The 15,679-nt window shown below is 43.8% G+C and overlaps 1 protein-coding gene across 4 annotated transcripts in view; it reads right to left on the minus strand.

Moving 5' to 3' along the window:
- The window catches only part of fgf13a (fibroblast growth factor 13a), a 513,436-nt gene that overhangs the window by 162,013 nt on the left and 335,744 nt on the right, over positions 1-15,679 (minus strand). For 3 of the 4 annotated variants that reach the window (XM_078211744.1, XM_078211747.1, XM_078211745.1), the window contains one exon: positions 328-438. In XM_078211744.1, the coding sequence (XP_078067870.1) occupies positions 328-438 (111 nt within the window). Of the gene's footprint in view, positions 1-327; positions 439-2,655; positions 3,378-15,679 lie in introns of those variants that run through there. The other variant, XM_078211746.1, reaches the window with a different exon arrangement.

A 15,679-nucleotide genomic window follows, 5' to 3' on the forward strand; every position in this document is an offset into this window, starting at 1 on the left:
CAATACAGGTAACAAATTAAATCTCTCCTTAACCTCCTCTCTGAAGCATAATCCTCAGATTTCTAACCTTTCTCTGCATAACTGAAATCCCTCTCTACACCCTCACCAATACCTTGACATCCTTGCGAAATGTGGGATTCAGAAATGGACTCCATATTCCAGCTGAGGTCTAACCAGTGATCTATAAAGCTGTAGAGACACTTTGTTAAATTATCTCTCGTCATGTTGAACTTCTATTGCACGGGAAATCTTTGGATTGTCTCTGAGAAGAGGTGGTGAAATTTGACAACAATGAACCCTCCACCAAATAATATTTATGTTACTTACTGTAACTGCTACCCTCTTCCTTTGTCCCATCGATAACGCCATCTGGCTGTAGTTGCAGGTGGTAGCCTTGCCTGCTGTATAACTTTGTTACGATGCCTTTAAGCTGAGGCTCTGAAATAGAAATGAAAATCTCCATGAGATGGGTGCAGACTCTGGGAACAACAGTCATTACCACAGGGTTCCATTGATTCAAAGTTCAAAATCTCTGAAATGTTTAAACACAGTCAGGGTCTCATCAGTATTGGTGTTCTCACATATTGCTGTGAAGCCTATTTGTTCTCTAACTTGAATTTTATAATCCTATGCAAGACTCTTTTTAAAAAAGTCACTTTTTCAACATTCTGGCAAATGTGAAATTCTGAGTAAAATATTGAAGGTGTTAACATAGCTCTTTGTGGGGGAGCACTTTTGGAATTGTGACTTCTAGAATTGTCACAATTGCATGTAATCGTCAAGAAAACAGTCCACCTTATTGAGCAGAAGATCTCAGGGGGTTTTAATTTGTGAATACACTTCTGGGTCTGATTTGATGGGCGAGGTGTGATTATTAGAATGTGTTGCATTCCCAGAAACATCATACCTTCCAGGCACACACACACAACAATCCCTTTAGATCTAGCCCTGCAGTCTTTGGGTGAGTGGACTTAAAACTGGGCCCACTTAATAATTTTACTCATAAAAATGGGTGGTGGACTCCAACATTCTAGGGCAGCAGTAGCAGTGCCCAGCCGTAAACATTCCACTGTACATACTCGCATTGGACAGTCACTGTCAAGATAGTGAAATATTCAGCCCCAAACAGAAAATGCTGGAAAATCTCAGCAGGTCTGACAGCATCTGTGGGCAGAGAATAGAGCCAACGTTTTGAGTCTGGATGATCCTTCGTCAGAGCGGGAAATATTCAGACTTGTCAAGTGATGCTGAAAGGAAACCTCAAACTTGCAACAAATTTAACTTCTGATAGGCTGACATAGGAAGATGCCAGGTCCAAAGCAGACAGAGAAACAGGATAATCCTAATTTTAAAAATGGAACTGTTGCTCAAAGTTAACGCAGAGCCACTTTCCTTTATAATGGACATCATCCAATTCAAGATGATTGAATTCTCTCAAATGCCAGACTTGCAGCCACCAAGGAATCTGATCACTGCTCCATCTCTCTCTGAAACAAATCCCAGAGTTGGAAGTGTCCTTTCTCCGCAGAATACTGTCTGCAAGGAAATATTCATTGTTGTAGCATTCTGCAGCGAGTGCGGATTACATTCACATCAACATTTAGCGGTTAAAAGCAAAACACTGCGGGTGCTGGAATCTAAAACACAAACATTTAGCGGTTAGCGCTGGTGTGTGACACTGATCTAGCAGGGATGGGGGCATTCACTCACGCACTCCCAGCAGCTGAGAGAGGAGGGGGTTCAACCCCAAACTGCAGACCCTCCCCAGGCTGCAGTGGAGACATGTGTTTCCAAAGCCGGGGTGGATTCGGTGCGTCTTAAATGCACCATAAATGAATCCGAATCAGTGGAACCGTGTCCGGGGAAGAGGTGTTGCTGTTGAGAGTGTGGTGGGAAAGCTGGCAAGTAGCAGCATTCCCCCCACCCCGGTATGATGGTCACAGGGGCTGAGGAATCTCACAGGGGCTGGACAGTGTTTTATTAAGCCGGTGCTGGACCACATTTCGAGTTTCTATTTACTTTCTGGTGTTCACGTGCCCCCAACCTTTCAATGAAAAGTGTCAGCAAAAACCGACTGATGTTATTCTGGAATCTGCCTCTTTATACTGGGCTGCTTAATTTATTTCCCCCCGGATTTCGCCCCCCTTTTCGCTGAGAAAATTCCATCTCATTATTCTATCATTTCTTGTGCCCCGTTCCCTATTCCCATCACTTCTCAAGTTTCTACAAGAAGCACTCCTGTTTAATTGCTGGGGGGGAGGGAGGGGGGGTAATTTTCAGCTCACTGCCCTCAGAATGCACCGCCTGCTGCCCACACTGAGGGAACACACTCACACCACTCTCTGGATGGTTTTTAAATCTCGCTCTGCACCTCTTCCTGCGGCTCCTATTGCACTGAGCGAGTGGCAACACTGAACCCTACGGTTCCCACAGCTGCTCGGGGTCTCTGCTTCCAAAAAGGCTTATATTCACAAAATAAAACACCACCAACAAAATAAAAACAATATTACTGATAAAACAACGGGGGAGGGGGGGGGGGGGTTGCTGATGACAGATACCTGAGTGGAGATCTGTACCTGCAGGAGATGAAAACCTCCACCCAGCCTGGCTTCAGTCAGCAGAGAAAATAGCAAATAGTAAAAACGAGAAGCAAACCTGGGCGCCTTCTGCGGCGTTTCTTCAAGCCAAAAATCCTGACTTTGGAAAAGACGGCGAACCAATGCCTCTCGCAGACCCCCTTGCTCTTGTTGGGGCTGCTGATCCGCTTGGAGGGAATTGATTTGTCTCTGTGCTCCCTGGCCAGTCTCTTCTGTCTGATCAGTGAACTGGCGATTGCAGCAGCCATTGTAACAGCGCAGAGAAATATATAATAGTAGTAATAAAAAGGAGAGACTTCTGATAGACACACAGAGAGAGCAGCAGTCCTGATCTGTACATCAATCTCCCAACGGCAGCCTCCCGGAATTCTTAAATCACCATCGCATCCTGATTGAAGCAGCGAGGGGAATTAATCTGTTGCGGGAGACATGCCTTGCTGTTATTAATGCAAATCAGGACTGGGCTGTGGGGATTTCAATGTTCCTCAGTGCCGGCTGGTCACACCGAGCCATCGCCAAATGTCTGCAAACATCCCCAATCTTCAATGTCCAGGCAAGTTAACTCTGCATTGCTCTCTCTCCTACCCCCTTTCCACAGCTGCTCCAAACACCTGTTAAGTCTGAACCCTCTTAAGCTGCAATCTGCCTTGCTGCTTTACTTTGCTCTCTCTCTCTCTCACACACACACACACAAACACACACAGAGTGGGTGAGACTCCAATCCAGTGTGTGGGACCCTGCATTAAAATCCCTGTGTCTGTTACTTTCACACCCTGGCTGGCAGCTGTGCGGGGAGGAGGAAACCGGGGGATCGCAGGTTGCAGCTCTTTAGAGGCACAAGAAGGAACAATATGTGGACACACAGAATGTCAAACTGCAGCACAGCCGTCACAGCAACAAGGCGCTGGTGATTACGGTTTGCTCCACAGCCCCAGTCTGAGAGGCAGAGAGAGAGAGACTCAGACTGTTCCTCAGAGAGTTCGCCAGCCCTGTCTGGCCAGGCTTAGTGTTACAACCATACATCACAGCAACAGAACGTGTCCATGCAAACACCCTGAGCCCGCCGCTTCCCACATCCATCCACAACCTGACATTTCCAGCTCTTCAATCCCGGTTAGACAATGTCCAGATGCCCTTAGACAGTCAGAAACCAATCTGCAGCAGCACTGACACGCTATAAATCAGTGCTCAAATGCACCATTACTGCAAAACACCAGCCACTGGCAATCAAGGTATACACCGCCTGCCTCTGAACAGCAAAAGAACAGACATTTAAACCATTCCTACTGGCGAAATACAACTAACCACAACTACACAATCATTTCATTGTTCTATAATATTTAACACTGATGCACTTCTAGGAGGCTTCAGAGAGGGTCTGGGGGAATCTACCAGATTGTGTACACTTTTGGTCTCCTTACTTGAGAAAGGATATATTGGCACTGGAGGGGGTGCAGAGGAGATTCACTAGGTTGATTCCGGAGTTGAGAGGGTTGGCTTATGAGGAGAGGTTGAGTAGACAGGGGCTATATTCACTGGAATTCAGGAGAATGAGGGGAGATCTTACAGAAAGATATAAGATTATGAAGCGAATAGATAATATAGAAGCAGGGAAGTTGTTTCCACTGGTGTGTGAAATTAGAACTAGGAGGCATGGCCTCAAAATAAGAGGAGCAGATTTAGGACTGAGTTGAGTAGTAACTTCTTCACACAAAGGGTTGTGAATCTGTGGAATTCCCTGCCCAGTGAAGCAGTTGAGGCTACCTCATTGAATGTTTTTGTGCAAGGATAAATTTTTGAACAGCAAACAAATTAAGGGTTATGGTGAAAGGGCGGGTAAGTGGGGCTGAGTCCACGAAAAGATCAGCCATGATCTTATTGCATGGCGGAGCAAACTCGAGGGACCAGATGGCCAGCTCCTAATTCTTATGTTCTAGAATGCTTCCAAGGATTTGTGGGATGCTCTGTTGGAGAGTCGGGGCAGACTCAATGGGCTGAATGGCCACTTTCTGCACTGCACATTTGCTATGATTCTATGAGGAACTTCAGTTAATGTGAGGTGGCTGGGTTTCTCCCTACAGCAGAGAAGGTTAAAAGGAGATTTGTTCGAGCTATTCAAAATCATGAGTTTCAGCAAGGGGGAGTTATTTCTCCGTGCCCACAGGATCAGTAAGAAGTCTCTCAATGCCAGGTTAAAGTCCAACAGGTTTACTTGATATCACAAGCTTTTGGAGTGCTGCTCCTTCATCAGGTCATCCCACTCACCTGATGAAGGAGCAGTGCTCTGAAAGCTTGTGATATCAATATACCTGTTGGACTTTAACCTGGCATTGAGAGACTTCTTACTGTGCCCACCCCAGTCCAACGCCGGCATCTCCGCATCATGGCTGGATCAGTGACCAGGGGACACAGATTTAAGGCTATTGCACAGAACCAGAGGGAAGATGAGATTTTTAAAAAAGTGATGTTGTGATCTGAAGCATTCAAAAGGAAATAAGATAAACACTGGAATAGCAAAACTGCAGGCTTGTAGGGAAGGAGCAGACAAAGATATGCAGCATCAAGAGAGACTATGATCTTCTGTTAATTTTCTCCAATAATTCCTATATCCTGATATATAAATGAATACTGTCCATATCACCTGTCAGACTAATTATACTGCTCCTCCTGGACACACTCTGGATTTACAGAGGAAGTTTCTGTTAAACATGTAGATGTAGATTTGTGTGTCCAAGTGCCTGAATTGGGCCTTGCTACAATTATGCCGCAACTGACAGCACAATTATAACAGTCACATCACTGACCAAGCTCAAATTCCCCATTAAACACTTACAACTAAAAATAAACATCCACCTATAATCACAACACCTTCACTCAGGAGTTGATGTATTTATTGCCTTAAGTTGCCAGTAAAAAGATGCAGACCTCAATGAGCTGCTAAATATTAACCAAAGTCATTCAGGGCACCATGGACCAACTGCATGAACATGGAATGAGTTCAGAATGAAAACCCACAGTTGTTGGTGCTGCATGTGGAACCTGCTATGAATAATACAACTGGCTTCAGTCTGTCGTATGGAATACGAGTGGAAAACCTCTGCCAATTTCTCCAGCAGATTGCAATCCAGCGTGAATTAGACTGGGAGTTTGATCCTGGCTTTATTAAGCAGATGGACTGACTCAAGGGCAGGGGTGAGTGTAAACACTGCAAAAATAAGTCACTTCACATCTTCCTGCAACGGGAGAGGAACCTGACATAGTAATTTGCTCTTGTTAAATTGCAGTCCTTCGAAATGAAATCTGCTCCCCGTACAACACTCCATATTCACAGCTCGAAAGTGAAAGCAGGACTGAAATCCCTGCCTGGATGTGAGCTGAGCTCATTTCAATCAAAATTACAACAATAGAAACAAATCTATTCAAAAACAAAGAGAAAAATTATTTATATTCTTGACCTTATTTACGCACCCCATTCTCTTGTATTCCCTTTTAAATTCACTCATCAGCCCTTATTGCAATTCCAGCAGAACATTCCGAACACACTGAAAAACAAACTCCTACCCTCTGTTTTAAATCTCCAATAATCTTAATCTTATGGCTCCCGAAATACTGGAAAGGCTCGAATCCAATTATTCTGCAGCCTCCTTGGGCCTCCTTTCACAATGTGAAACAGCTCCATCAAATTCCTGGTTGAATAAAAATAGTTTTGTTTTTTTAAATAAAAGGTAAGCCTTCTCATCTTCCCAATTGAGGTCAGGGGTTTGAATGTCAACTGTTACCATCATTCCATACAGCCTGACATCAGTTGGAGATCCTGGGGCAGGGCTCCCAAATGGAAAACTGGGAGAGCATGGGAGCATCTTGTGAGAAGAGAGTAGAAAAATTAATGAGGGTTAATCCTACACCCATACCTGGAATGATGGGTAAAGTCGCCATAGTCCCAGATGACCATAGGCTGCTCTCCCCTTTTGAGGGGGAGAGCTGACTGGTGATGAGTTAACCTGAAGGTCACCATCCCTCTGGCGAGGGGCGCAGTTGAGAAGACGGAACCTTCATGAATAACCTCAGTCAGGACGGGAATTGAACCTGTGCTGCTGGCATCAGACTGCATCACTGACCAGCCATCCAGCCGCAAAACAGAACATGCTGGAAAATCTCAGCAGGTCTGACAGCATCTGTGGAGAGAGAAAAGAGCCAACCTTTTGATGACCCTTCGTCAGAGCCATCCAACCAACTGAGCTAACCAATTCCCAAAGCCCAGAATAATATTTGGATGCTGCAGGAGCACGATTAATGCAATTATTTTGTTTCATTTTGGGCAGTGTTGTTATTGAAAGATAGACGTTTGTGTGTTATAAAGTCAGAACTGTTCACTCTACACAAGATAAAACAACATTTCAGTCAATGGCGATGCCCTGAGATAACAAAAGAAACTGCTGGAAAAAACATAAAGGGCCTGAGAGTATTTGACAGGATAAAACAGCAAGCTAATATTTCATCAATACTGACAAAGTACAACGATTCCCAGTGTGATTCTCCATCAGTGCTGCTCTGGCACGTCTGCACACACACACCTTAAACCTGTTCTTCCTTTTATTAAATGTAAATGATGTGGAGATGCCGGCATTGTACTGGGGTGGGCACAGTAAGAAGACTGGTGTTGTGAGACTTCTTTAGATGTAAATGTAAAGCATATTTTGTTTCAAAGCTGATGTCAACAAAATGTTCAACTTAATCCTGAAGAGTAATGCTGTACAAAAATGAACCATATTACAGCCTCTGAAAACCAGAAAGAACTCTCATTTCTAAAGTGCTTTTCGAGCCCTCAGGCTATCTAAAGGGCTTAACAGCCAGTGATGTGCATTCACTAATGTAACAACATAGTGAAACACAGCAGCCAATTTGCACACAGCAAACTCCCAAAAACCAGAATGTGATAATGAGCTGACCATCATCTGTTTCTGTGATGTTCATTGGGTGACACGGTGGCACAGTGGTTAGCACTGCTGCCTCACAGCGCCAGGGACTTGGGTTCAATTCCGGCCTTGGGTCACTGTTCACACGTTCTCCCCGTGTGTGCGTGGATTTCCTCCGAGTGCTCCGGTTTCCTCCCCTTAGTGTCCCAAGGTGTGTAAGTTAGTGGGATTAGTGGAGTAAAAAAGTAGGGCTATGAGGATAGGACCTGGGTGGGATGCTCTGTTGGAGAGTTGTTGCAGGCTCAATGGGCCCAATGGCCTCTTCTCCAATGTAGGGATTCTATGATTCTAAATGCTGAGCAGGATAACAGGGAGAAGTCTGCTGCTCTCTCTCAAATATAGATCAAGCACACAGCCTTGAAAGGGCTGACAAGCCCTCAGTTTAACATCTCCTGTGACAGTGCAGCGTTCTATCAGTACAGCGCCATGACTCTCAGATTACTTCATGTACTCAAGCCCCTGGGAGTGGGGCCCACCACACAACGTTTTAACACAAATGCTGCCCACTGAGCCACACTGTAAAATAACTGGACTGGTTTACTGACAAAGGGCACAACATGGGAAAAGTCAATTGCTTCTGGGAATACTGGCCAACCTCATTCAACCCTCATCAATGCAATGCAAATTACCTCAAGTCATGCAACAGGGATCCAAGAACCTGCAATATTGATTTGAGGATGGCAAATCATAGAACCATATAACCCTGCAAAGCAGTGCAGAAGGCCATTCGGCCCATAAAGTCTGCACCAATTATTTGACAGAGCATCTTACACAGGCCCACCGCTCCCCACCCTGTCCCTGTAACCCCACGTATTTAGCATGGCCAATCCACCTACCCTGCACATCTTTGGACTGTGGGAGGTAATTGGAGCACCGAGAGGAAACCCACGCCAACACGGGGAGAATGTGTAAACTCCACACAGTCACTCAAGGTTATTGAACCCAGATCCCTAGCACTGTGAGGCAGCAGTGCAAACCACTGTGCCACCATGATGCCGTGTGAACATTATTTTATGGTAATCTTCAAAAAGTTTGGCATTGAGCTATAACAAAGGGACACAGGTTAAAGGAATAGGCAAAAATTTGGCAGATGGAGTGTAATTTGAGAGAATGTGAGCATGTCCACTTTGGCAGGAAGAATAGAAAAACAGTGCCTTCTTTAAATGGAGGCAGATTGTAGAACTTTGAGATACAGAGGGATCTGGGTGTCCTGGTACATTAATCACAAAAGGTTATTCAGGTACAGCAAGTGATTCGGGATGCAAATGGAATGTTGTTTATCAGAGGAAATGGAATATGAAAGAAGGGATGCTTTGCTAAAGTTGTACAAGGGGTTTGTGAGACTACATCTGGAATACTGTGTACAGTTTTAATCTCATTTTACAAAGGAGCTAAATGCGGTTGAAGGTTCACTTGACCGATACCTGGGATTGGGAGGGGGGGTTGCGTGGGGAATGGTTGTACAGGCTGGGACACTATAAAAATAAGGGGTCTCCCATTTAAGACAGAGATGAGCAGAAATTTTCTTGGGTCTTTGGAGCCCTATTCCCCAGAGAGCAGCCAGAGCAGCATGACTTCCTTTTGTGTCCCAATAAATCTAACATTCCAACATAAAGCATCAATTTGAAATTTCCATTAAAGAATGCAAGGAAATTCTCATTTTATGGGTGAGAAAGTTTGTGGAAATTGCATAGGTGAGTGGAGAGTTCACTGCCAGACAGCAACCAGAGCAGATCCATACACAGATGCATTTAAGTTGAAATGTCATCTTTCTTCAAAATTGAAAGGCCTAAATACAGTTCATTCGGTAGTAGTTTATTTTTAAAGCAAAACAATGTGTTGTTATAAAATCCAAAATATCCTGTTTCAAAAATCACAGTGGAATTGCAGAAATAAGAATTTCTTCATTCTGAGAACAAGGCATGTGGTATATTGTGATGTTAGTGTACCTTTAAGAAATGTTCTTTTTTTAATCATGTTCTCTGCAGCTCTCCCAGCCTCAGCTTCTGTCACTGTTGCCGGGTTGGCTGGAGAAGCCTTTTTATTGCTACTTCACTGGCTTATATGGAGTTTGTTTATTTTTAACTTGGGATCTTTTCTGACCCTGCATTGTTAGGAGGAAGATTGGTGGCAGGTCACATGTTTTGGACAGTTTTTTCTTCATAGTGAATTCAAGGTTTCATATTCTGTTTTGGCTGGCAACAATTTAGTTTTTAGAAGGGACAGCAATCTGAAAAGAAGTGTCTCTCTCCCTCTCCTTGTTTTTGGAAGTTCTGCTGGTTAGCTGAAAGCAAGGCTTCTTGCTTTCCTGGAGTAGAGAATCTGCTGTTGGTGGCTTGACTAAAGTCTCTTCCTGGGGTTCTGGGAAGCTGTTCTGACTTCAAACTGTTCTGGATGTATCCAGAGGACTGCTAGAAGTTACAAGGCTGTGAAGTCAGGGTTTCAATTCTCCACCCAAAGAACTCAGTTCCAGTATCACATGAGCATTAGTCCTTGCTGTGTTAAATCTGTGGAAAGGGTTTTTTGTCTGAAGGAAGTTTTGTTTGATTGGAATATCTTAGATTTGTTTGTTCAGGGTTATACATTATCTTGGTTGTTTAGTTTTGTTTGTAATTTATAAAAGTTATTGCTAATTTTCTTTCCATAGATTTTAACTATATTCTTAAATAAACTTTGTTGGATAAAAGCTCCCTAGTGGGTCATTTGAATCATAACTAAGGTGAAGCATATCAAGCTTATCCTAGCCAAATTCAAAGTACAATGATCGAGGCAGGCTGCATAAAACATTTTGGAGTTTCTGACCTGAATTATAACCATATTTTCTCAATTATGTCATGAATCAATCTCAATGAGCTAAAGGATGTCCTTTTGGAAATAACCAGGAAACAGTAAATAAAACATCGTCTGTGTTTTTAATCTGCACTAACTCCTCCAGTTCTACAATACTTTGAGATTTCTGTGTTCCTTCAATTCTGGTCTCCTCCATATCCCAGGTTTTCATCACCTCACTATTGGTGGCCATGTCAGCAGCTATCTTGACCCTAAGCTTTGGGATTGCTTCCTTAAAGTGTAACACATCTCTAAAACCTAATCTCTTCAACCAATCTTTGGTCATCTTTTCTCGTACCTCCTCAAGGGCTCAGTGTTATTTCGTTCTGATAATGCTGTGATGCATCTTGGGAGGTTTTGCTCCATTAACGGAGTTTTTGAAATGGAAATTGTTGCTGCTTAGGCAGCAGATTATCAGTGACCATATCCCTGACGCAAGAAAAAGATCCCAAATTTGTGTGGTACACCTCAAATAAGGCTACCATATAATGAGAAATGATGTTTAACTGTGACTTCCTGAAAAGGATTATACTTTGATGTGAGCATGGGGGTCAGAATGTTCTAGGTTTGTTACAATGGCTGACGGTGTATAATATTCCTATCCCCACCTCTCTCCTTCCATGGCAGCTTTTGATTTAACCTCCATGCTCCTGTCTTTGAAACTTCCTCAACCAATTCCCTCTGTCTCACGTTCTTTCCTGCTTTCAAAAGCTTCCTATGAGTCAGTTTTCTTCTACTTGATCAGGCACCTTTAACCTTCTCCATTTTGTTTCCCTTTCATTTTGTTCCAGGGTTGGGGCGGGGGGGGGGGAAGTCTAATTAGATAGCTCAAAGAACTGACGTGGGCACAATAGGCTGAATGACCTCCTCCTATGTATTAAGATTCTATTTGTTGTCAATATAAAATGGTTTTAGATTTTTTTCACCACGAGAGATAACAGGAACTGAATTTATGAGTGTTTTTCAGTAAAGACATGCATCGATTACACTCATTTTGAGCTAGAATGTGCGGTGATGGCAAAAGGATGACTTTACCAGGAGATACATAGGAAAGGTTCCTATGGAAGGATAGGAATTCTGAACCAGAGCAAACTCTCAAAGGATCATTGTCACTAAAAACCTCTGAACCTGATTGATAACCGACCCTTTGCATGTTAATTGTCTCCCCGAATTCTCACTGCGGCACTGAAGATGCAGAATAGAATAACCAGAACAGCACAAGAACTGAGAGGTTATAACCTTCAGGTGGGATTGAATGGTCTGGTGCTCTTTACTCTGGAAAAGAGAAGGCTGAGGGGTGGGTGGCACGATATGGGGAAGCTCTTTTCACTTGAGGGATACCAAAACTCAAGGGCATAAAAATAAGTCAGCTGTTAATAATTCCAATAGGAGACTATGGAGAAACATCGTGAATTAATGTCCTTTAGGGGAGGAAATCTGTTGTCCTTACCTGGCCTGGCCTACAGGTGACTCCAGAGCCACTGCAATGCGATTGACTCTCAGCTGCCCTCAGGCTATCAGGGATGGGCAATAAATGCTGGCTAGCCAGCGATGCCCATGTCCCACAAATAAACAAAATAAATTAGAGAATGGTGGGATTGTGGAGTAGGTGAGGTGAATAGCATAGATATTTAAAGTGGAAGCTGGATAAGCACCTGAGGGAGAAAATTAGAAGGGTCCGTTGATAAGGTGAGTTACAGAAGGACGTCAGCCTGATGGTCTGTTCCTGTGCTGGGAATTCTTTGCAATTATACAGCTGCTGATTTGTTGGATCACATTCCCAATGTGGGGAGGGATCAGAGATTCCACCCTGAGCATGAGCAGTTTCAACTCTTTAGTTGTAGAACTGAGGCAGCAGCAAGCAATTATTTCAAAACGAGATAATCTCTATCCTTCAATCTAAAATAGGGCTCTTTGTTGAATCTTAAGGATCACTTCAAAGATTTCTGTATTTTTTTCCCAGTCTCAATGGTTAATTTATCCACATCATTCATTTTGATTCACAGGAACTAAGGTGAGTGAAACATAATTGAAAGGTGTGACCCGAGATTCCGACCTTCAGTACTTTCTTTTCAAACCTCCAGAAGCTTCTAAAATGCACAGTTCTTTTGAGAGCTCTTCTGTGTTTATATAATGAGATGTCAGTTCTTTGAGTGGGGAGTTTTAAAGTGCAGCAGTTTGCTTTCAACAGCTAAGGAATGGTGTCAGCCACTCTCTTTGTAGTTCTTGCATGGCAAGTTGGTCTCGACCAAAGAACCAACAACAGGGTGGTCCCCTCGCCAGGGGATATGAGACCCCGTATACATAGCGCACAACTGTGCATCTCCTTGAGCAGATTGAAGAATCCTGACCAGGAGGATGCAGTCTGAACCAAGAGGGAATAAGTTCAAATATTTAATTCGTTGTCATATCATGTACAAAAAGTAATAAGAGGGATAGAAAAATTGGATGAAGGGAGAAGAACGAGCCAGAACAAAGAAGAAATTTAGAAAAATATTTCTTAACATTTTTTCAACGTGCAAATTAATCAAGAGTAGGCCATTCGGCCCCTCAAGGCTGCCCAGCCATTCAATAAGATCATGGATTGTGGCCTCAACCACATATCCCTGCCTACTCCCGATAACCTTTGTTACTCAATAATTCATCTACTTTTGCCTGAACAGCAAATTCAGTGATTGGCTGGTGAGTATTTTTTTTCGTATTAATCTAAGACATTTGTTCCAATTAGGAGCTGGAAATTTGAAATTTCAGGGGAAGCATAACAGTAAGTGAATTAATAAGAGTAGAAGCACAGAGCAGGTGTGGAGACATTAATTAAAATTAATTGATTAAACAAACTAGATTATTAAAGAGGGAGTAGAGTTTTTTTAAAGATCTTGGATGGACATCTGAGCTGAGACCTGTTGTTTGCAATTTCTGAGCCATCTGGGAACCTCAGGATACTCCATGTGACTTAAACCAGATGCGTGGGAAGCCTCTCCAGCTGTTTCAGCTCCAGCTCAGGATCTCTGAGCTTACGGGGCAGTTACCTGGATCACGTACTCCAGGAGGTGACCACTCCTCAGGCAGTCAGATTTCAGCATAGTCGGTGAGTGACCTTCTTCCAGGACAGTAAGAAGAGTCAGGAAGTACAGGAGTGTTTAGAGTGTGTGCTTCTCTCACATCAGTACAATCCAGCCCAAGGAACCAATGGGCAGGTGACTGTACAAGGGGGGAGAGCAGAAATTAGAAATGCGGTCATTATAGCAGACTGCACAGTCAGGGGACATTTCTGTAACTGTTATCGTTAATGCTGCATGGCGTGTTGTTGCCCTGGTGCCAGGGTAAGGGATACCACTGAGATGGTGCAGGCAGCGGGAAGTGTGGACAAAGTCAATGGATGGGAGGCTGGTTTGCGTGATGGATTGGACTACATTCACGACCTTTTGTAGTTCCTTGTGGTCTTGGGCATAGCAAGCTGTGATACAACCAGAAAGAATGCTTTCTATGATGCATCTGTAGAAGTTGGTGAGAGTCATAGCTGACATGCCAAATTTCCTCAGTGTTCTGAGAAAATAGAGGCATTAGTGGGCTTTCTTAACTATAGCGTCGACATGGGGGGACCAGGACAGGTTGTTGGTGATCTGGACACCTAAAAACTTGAAGCTCTCGACCCGTTCTACTTCGTCCCCATTGACGTAGACAAGAGCATGTTCTCCTTTACGCTTCCTAAAGTCGATGAAAATCTCCTTCGTTTTGTTGACATTGAGGGAGAGATTATTGTTGCCGCGCCAGTTCACCAGATTCTCTATCTCATTCCTGTACTCTGCCTTGTCATTGTTTGAGATCTGACCCACTAGGGTGGTGTCGTCAGCAAACTTGAAAATCAAATTGGAGGGGAATTTGGCCACATAGTCATAGGTGTATAAGGAGTAAAGTAATGGGCTGAGAACACAGCCTTGTGGGGCATTGGTGTTGAGGATGATCGTGGAGAGGGTGTTGTTGCCTATCCTTACTGATTGTGGTCTGTGAGTTAGGAAGTTCAGGATCTAGTAGCAGAGGGAGGTGCCAAGGCCCAGGCCACAGAGTTTGGAGATGAGTTTCATGGGAATAATAGTGTTGAAGGCTGAGCTGTGGTCAATAAATAGGAGTCTGACATAGGTGTCCTTGTTATCTAGGTGTTCTAGGGTTGAGAGCAGGGCCAGGGAAATGGCATCTGCTGTGGACCTGTTGTGGCGGTAGGCAAACTGCAGTGGATCCAGGTCATCCGGGAGATCCCGTTGCAATGAGAGATAACCTTCTTCACTGCCCACTATGCCACCAATCTTGGTGTCATTTGCAAACTTACTAAGCATGCCTCCTAAATTCTCATCCAAATCATTAGTATAAATGATAAATAACAGTGGACCCAGCACCGATCCCTGAGGCACATCGCTGGTCACAAGCCTCCAGTTTGAACAAACACCTACTACAACCACGCTCTGTCTTCTGTCATCAAGCCAACTTTGTATCCATTTAGCTACCTCACCCTGGATCCTGTGAGATTTAACCTTATGCAACAACCTACCATGCGGTACCTTGTCAAAGGCCTTGCTAAAGTCCATGTGGACAACATCAACTGTACTGCCTCATCTACCTTCTTGGTTACCCCTTCAAAAAACTCAATCAAATTTGTGAGACATGATTTTCCACTCACAAAACCATGCTGACTGTCCCTGATCAGTCCTTGCATCTCTAAATGCTTGTACATCCTGTCTCTCAAAATACCTTCCAATAACTTACCCATCACAGATGTGAGGCTCACCGGCCTGTAGTTCCCAGGCTTTTCCCTGCAGCCCTTTTTAAACAAAGGCACAACATTTGCCACCCTCCAATCTTCAGGCACCTCACCTGTGACTACCGGTGATTCAAATAACTCTGCTAGGGGATCCACAATTTCCTCCCTAGCCTCCCACAGTGTCCTGGGATACACTGCATCAGGTCCCGGGGATTTATCTATCTTGATGCGCTTTAAGACTCTCAGCACCTCCTTCTCTGTAATATATATACTCCTCAAGACCTCACTATTTATTCCCCCAAGTTCCCTAACATCTATGATTTTCTCAACTGATAAGAAATATTCATTTAGGTTCTCACCCATTCCACAAAGGAGGGAGACAGAAAGCAGCAAACGATAGGCTGGTTAGTCTAACATCTCTCATAGGGAAAATGTTGAAATCCAGTAGAGGACATTTAGTAAATCACAATACAATCAGGCAGAGTCAATGTGGTTGTGAAAGGGTAAGTATTTGACTAATT

The sequence above is a fragment of the Mustelus asterias genome, chromosome 4 (assembly GCF_964213995.1).
Source record: "Mustelus asterias chromosome 4, sMusAst1.hap1.1, whole genome shotgun sequence".
Taxonomy (NCBI): domain Eukaryota; kingdom Metazoa; phylum Chordata; class Chondrichthyes; order Carcharhiniformes; family Triakidae; genus Mustelus; species Mustelus asterias.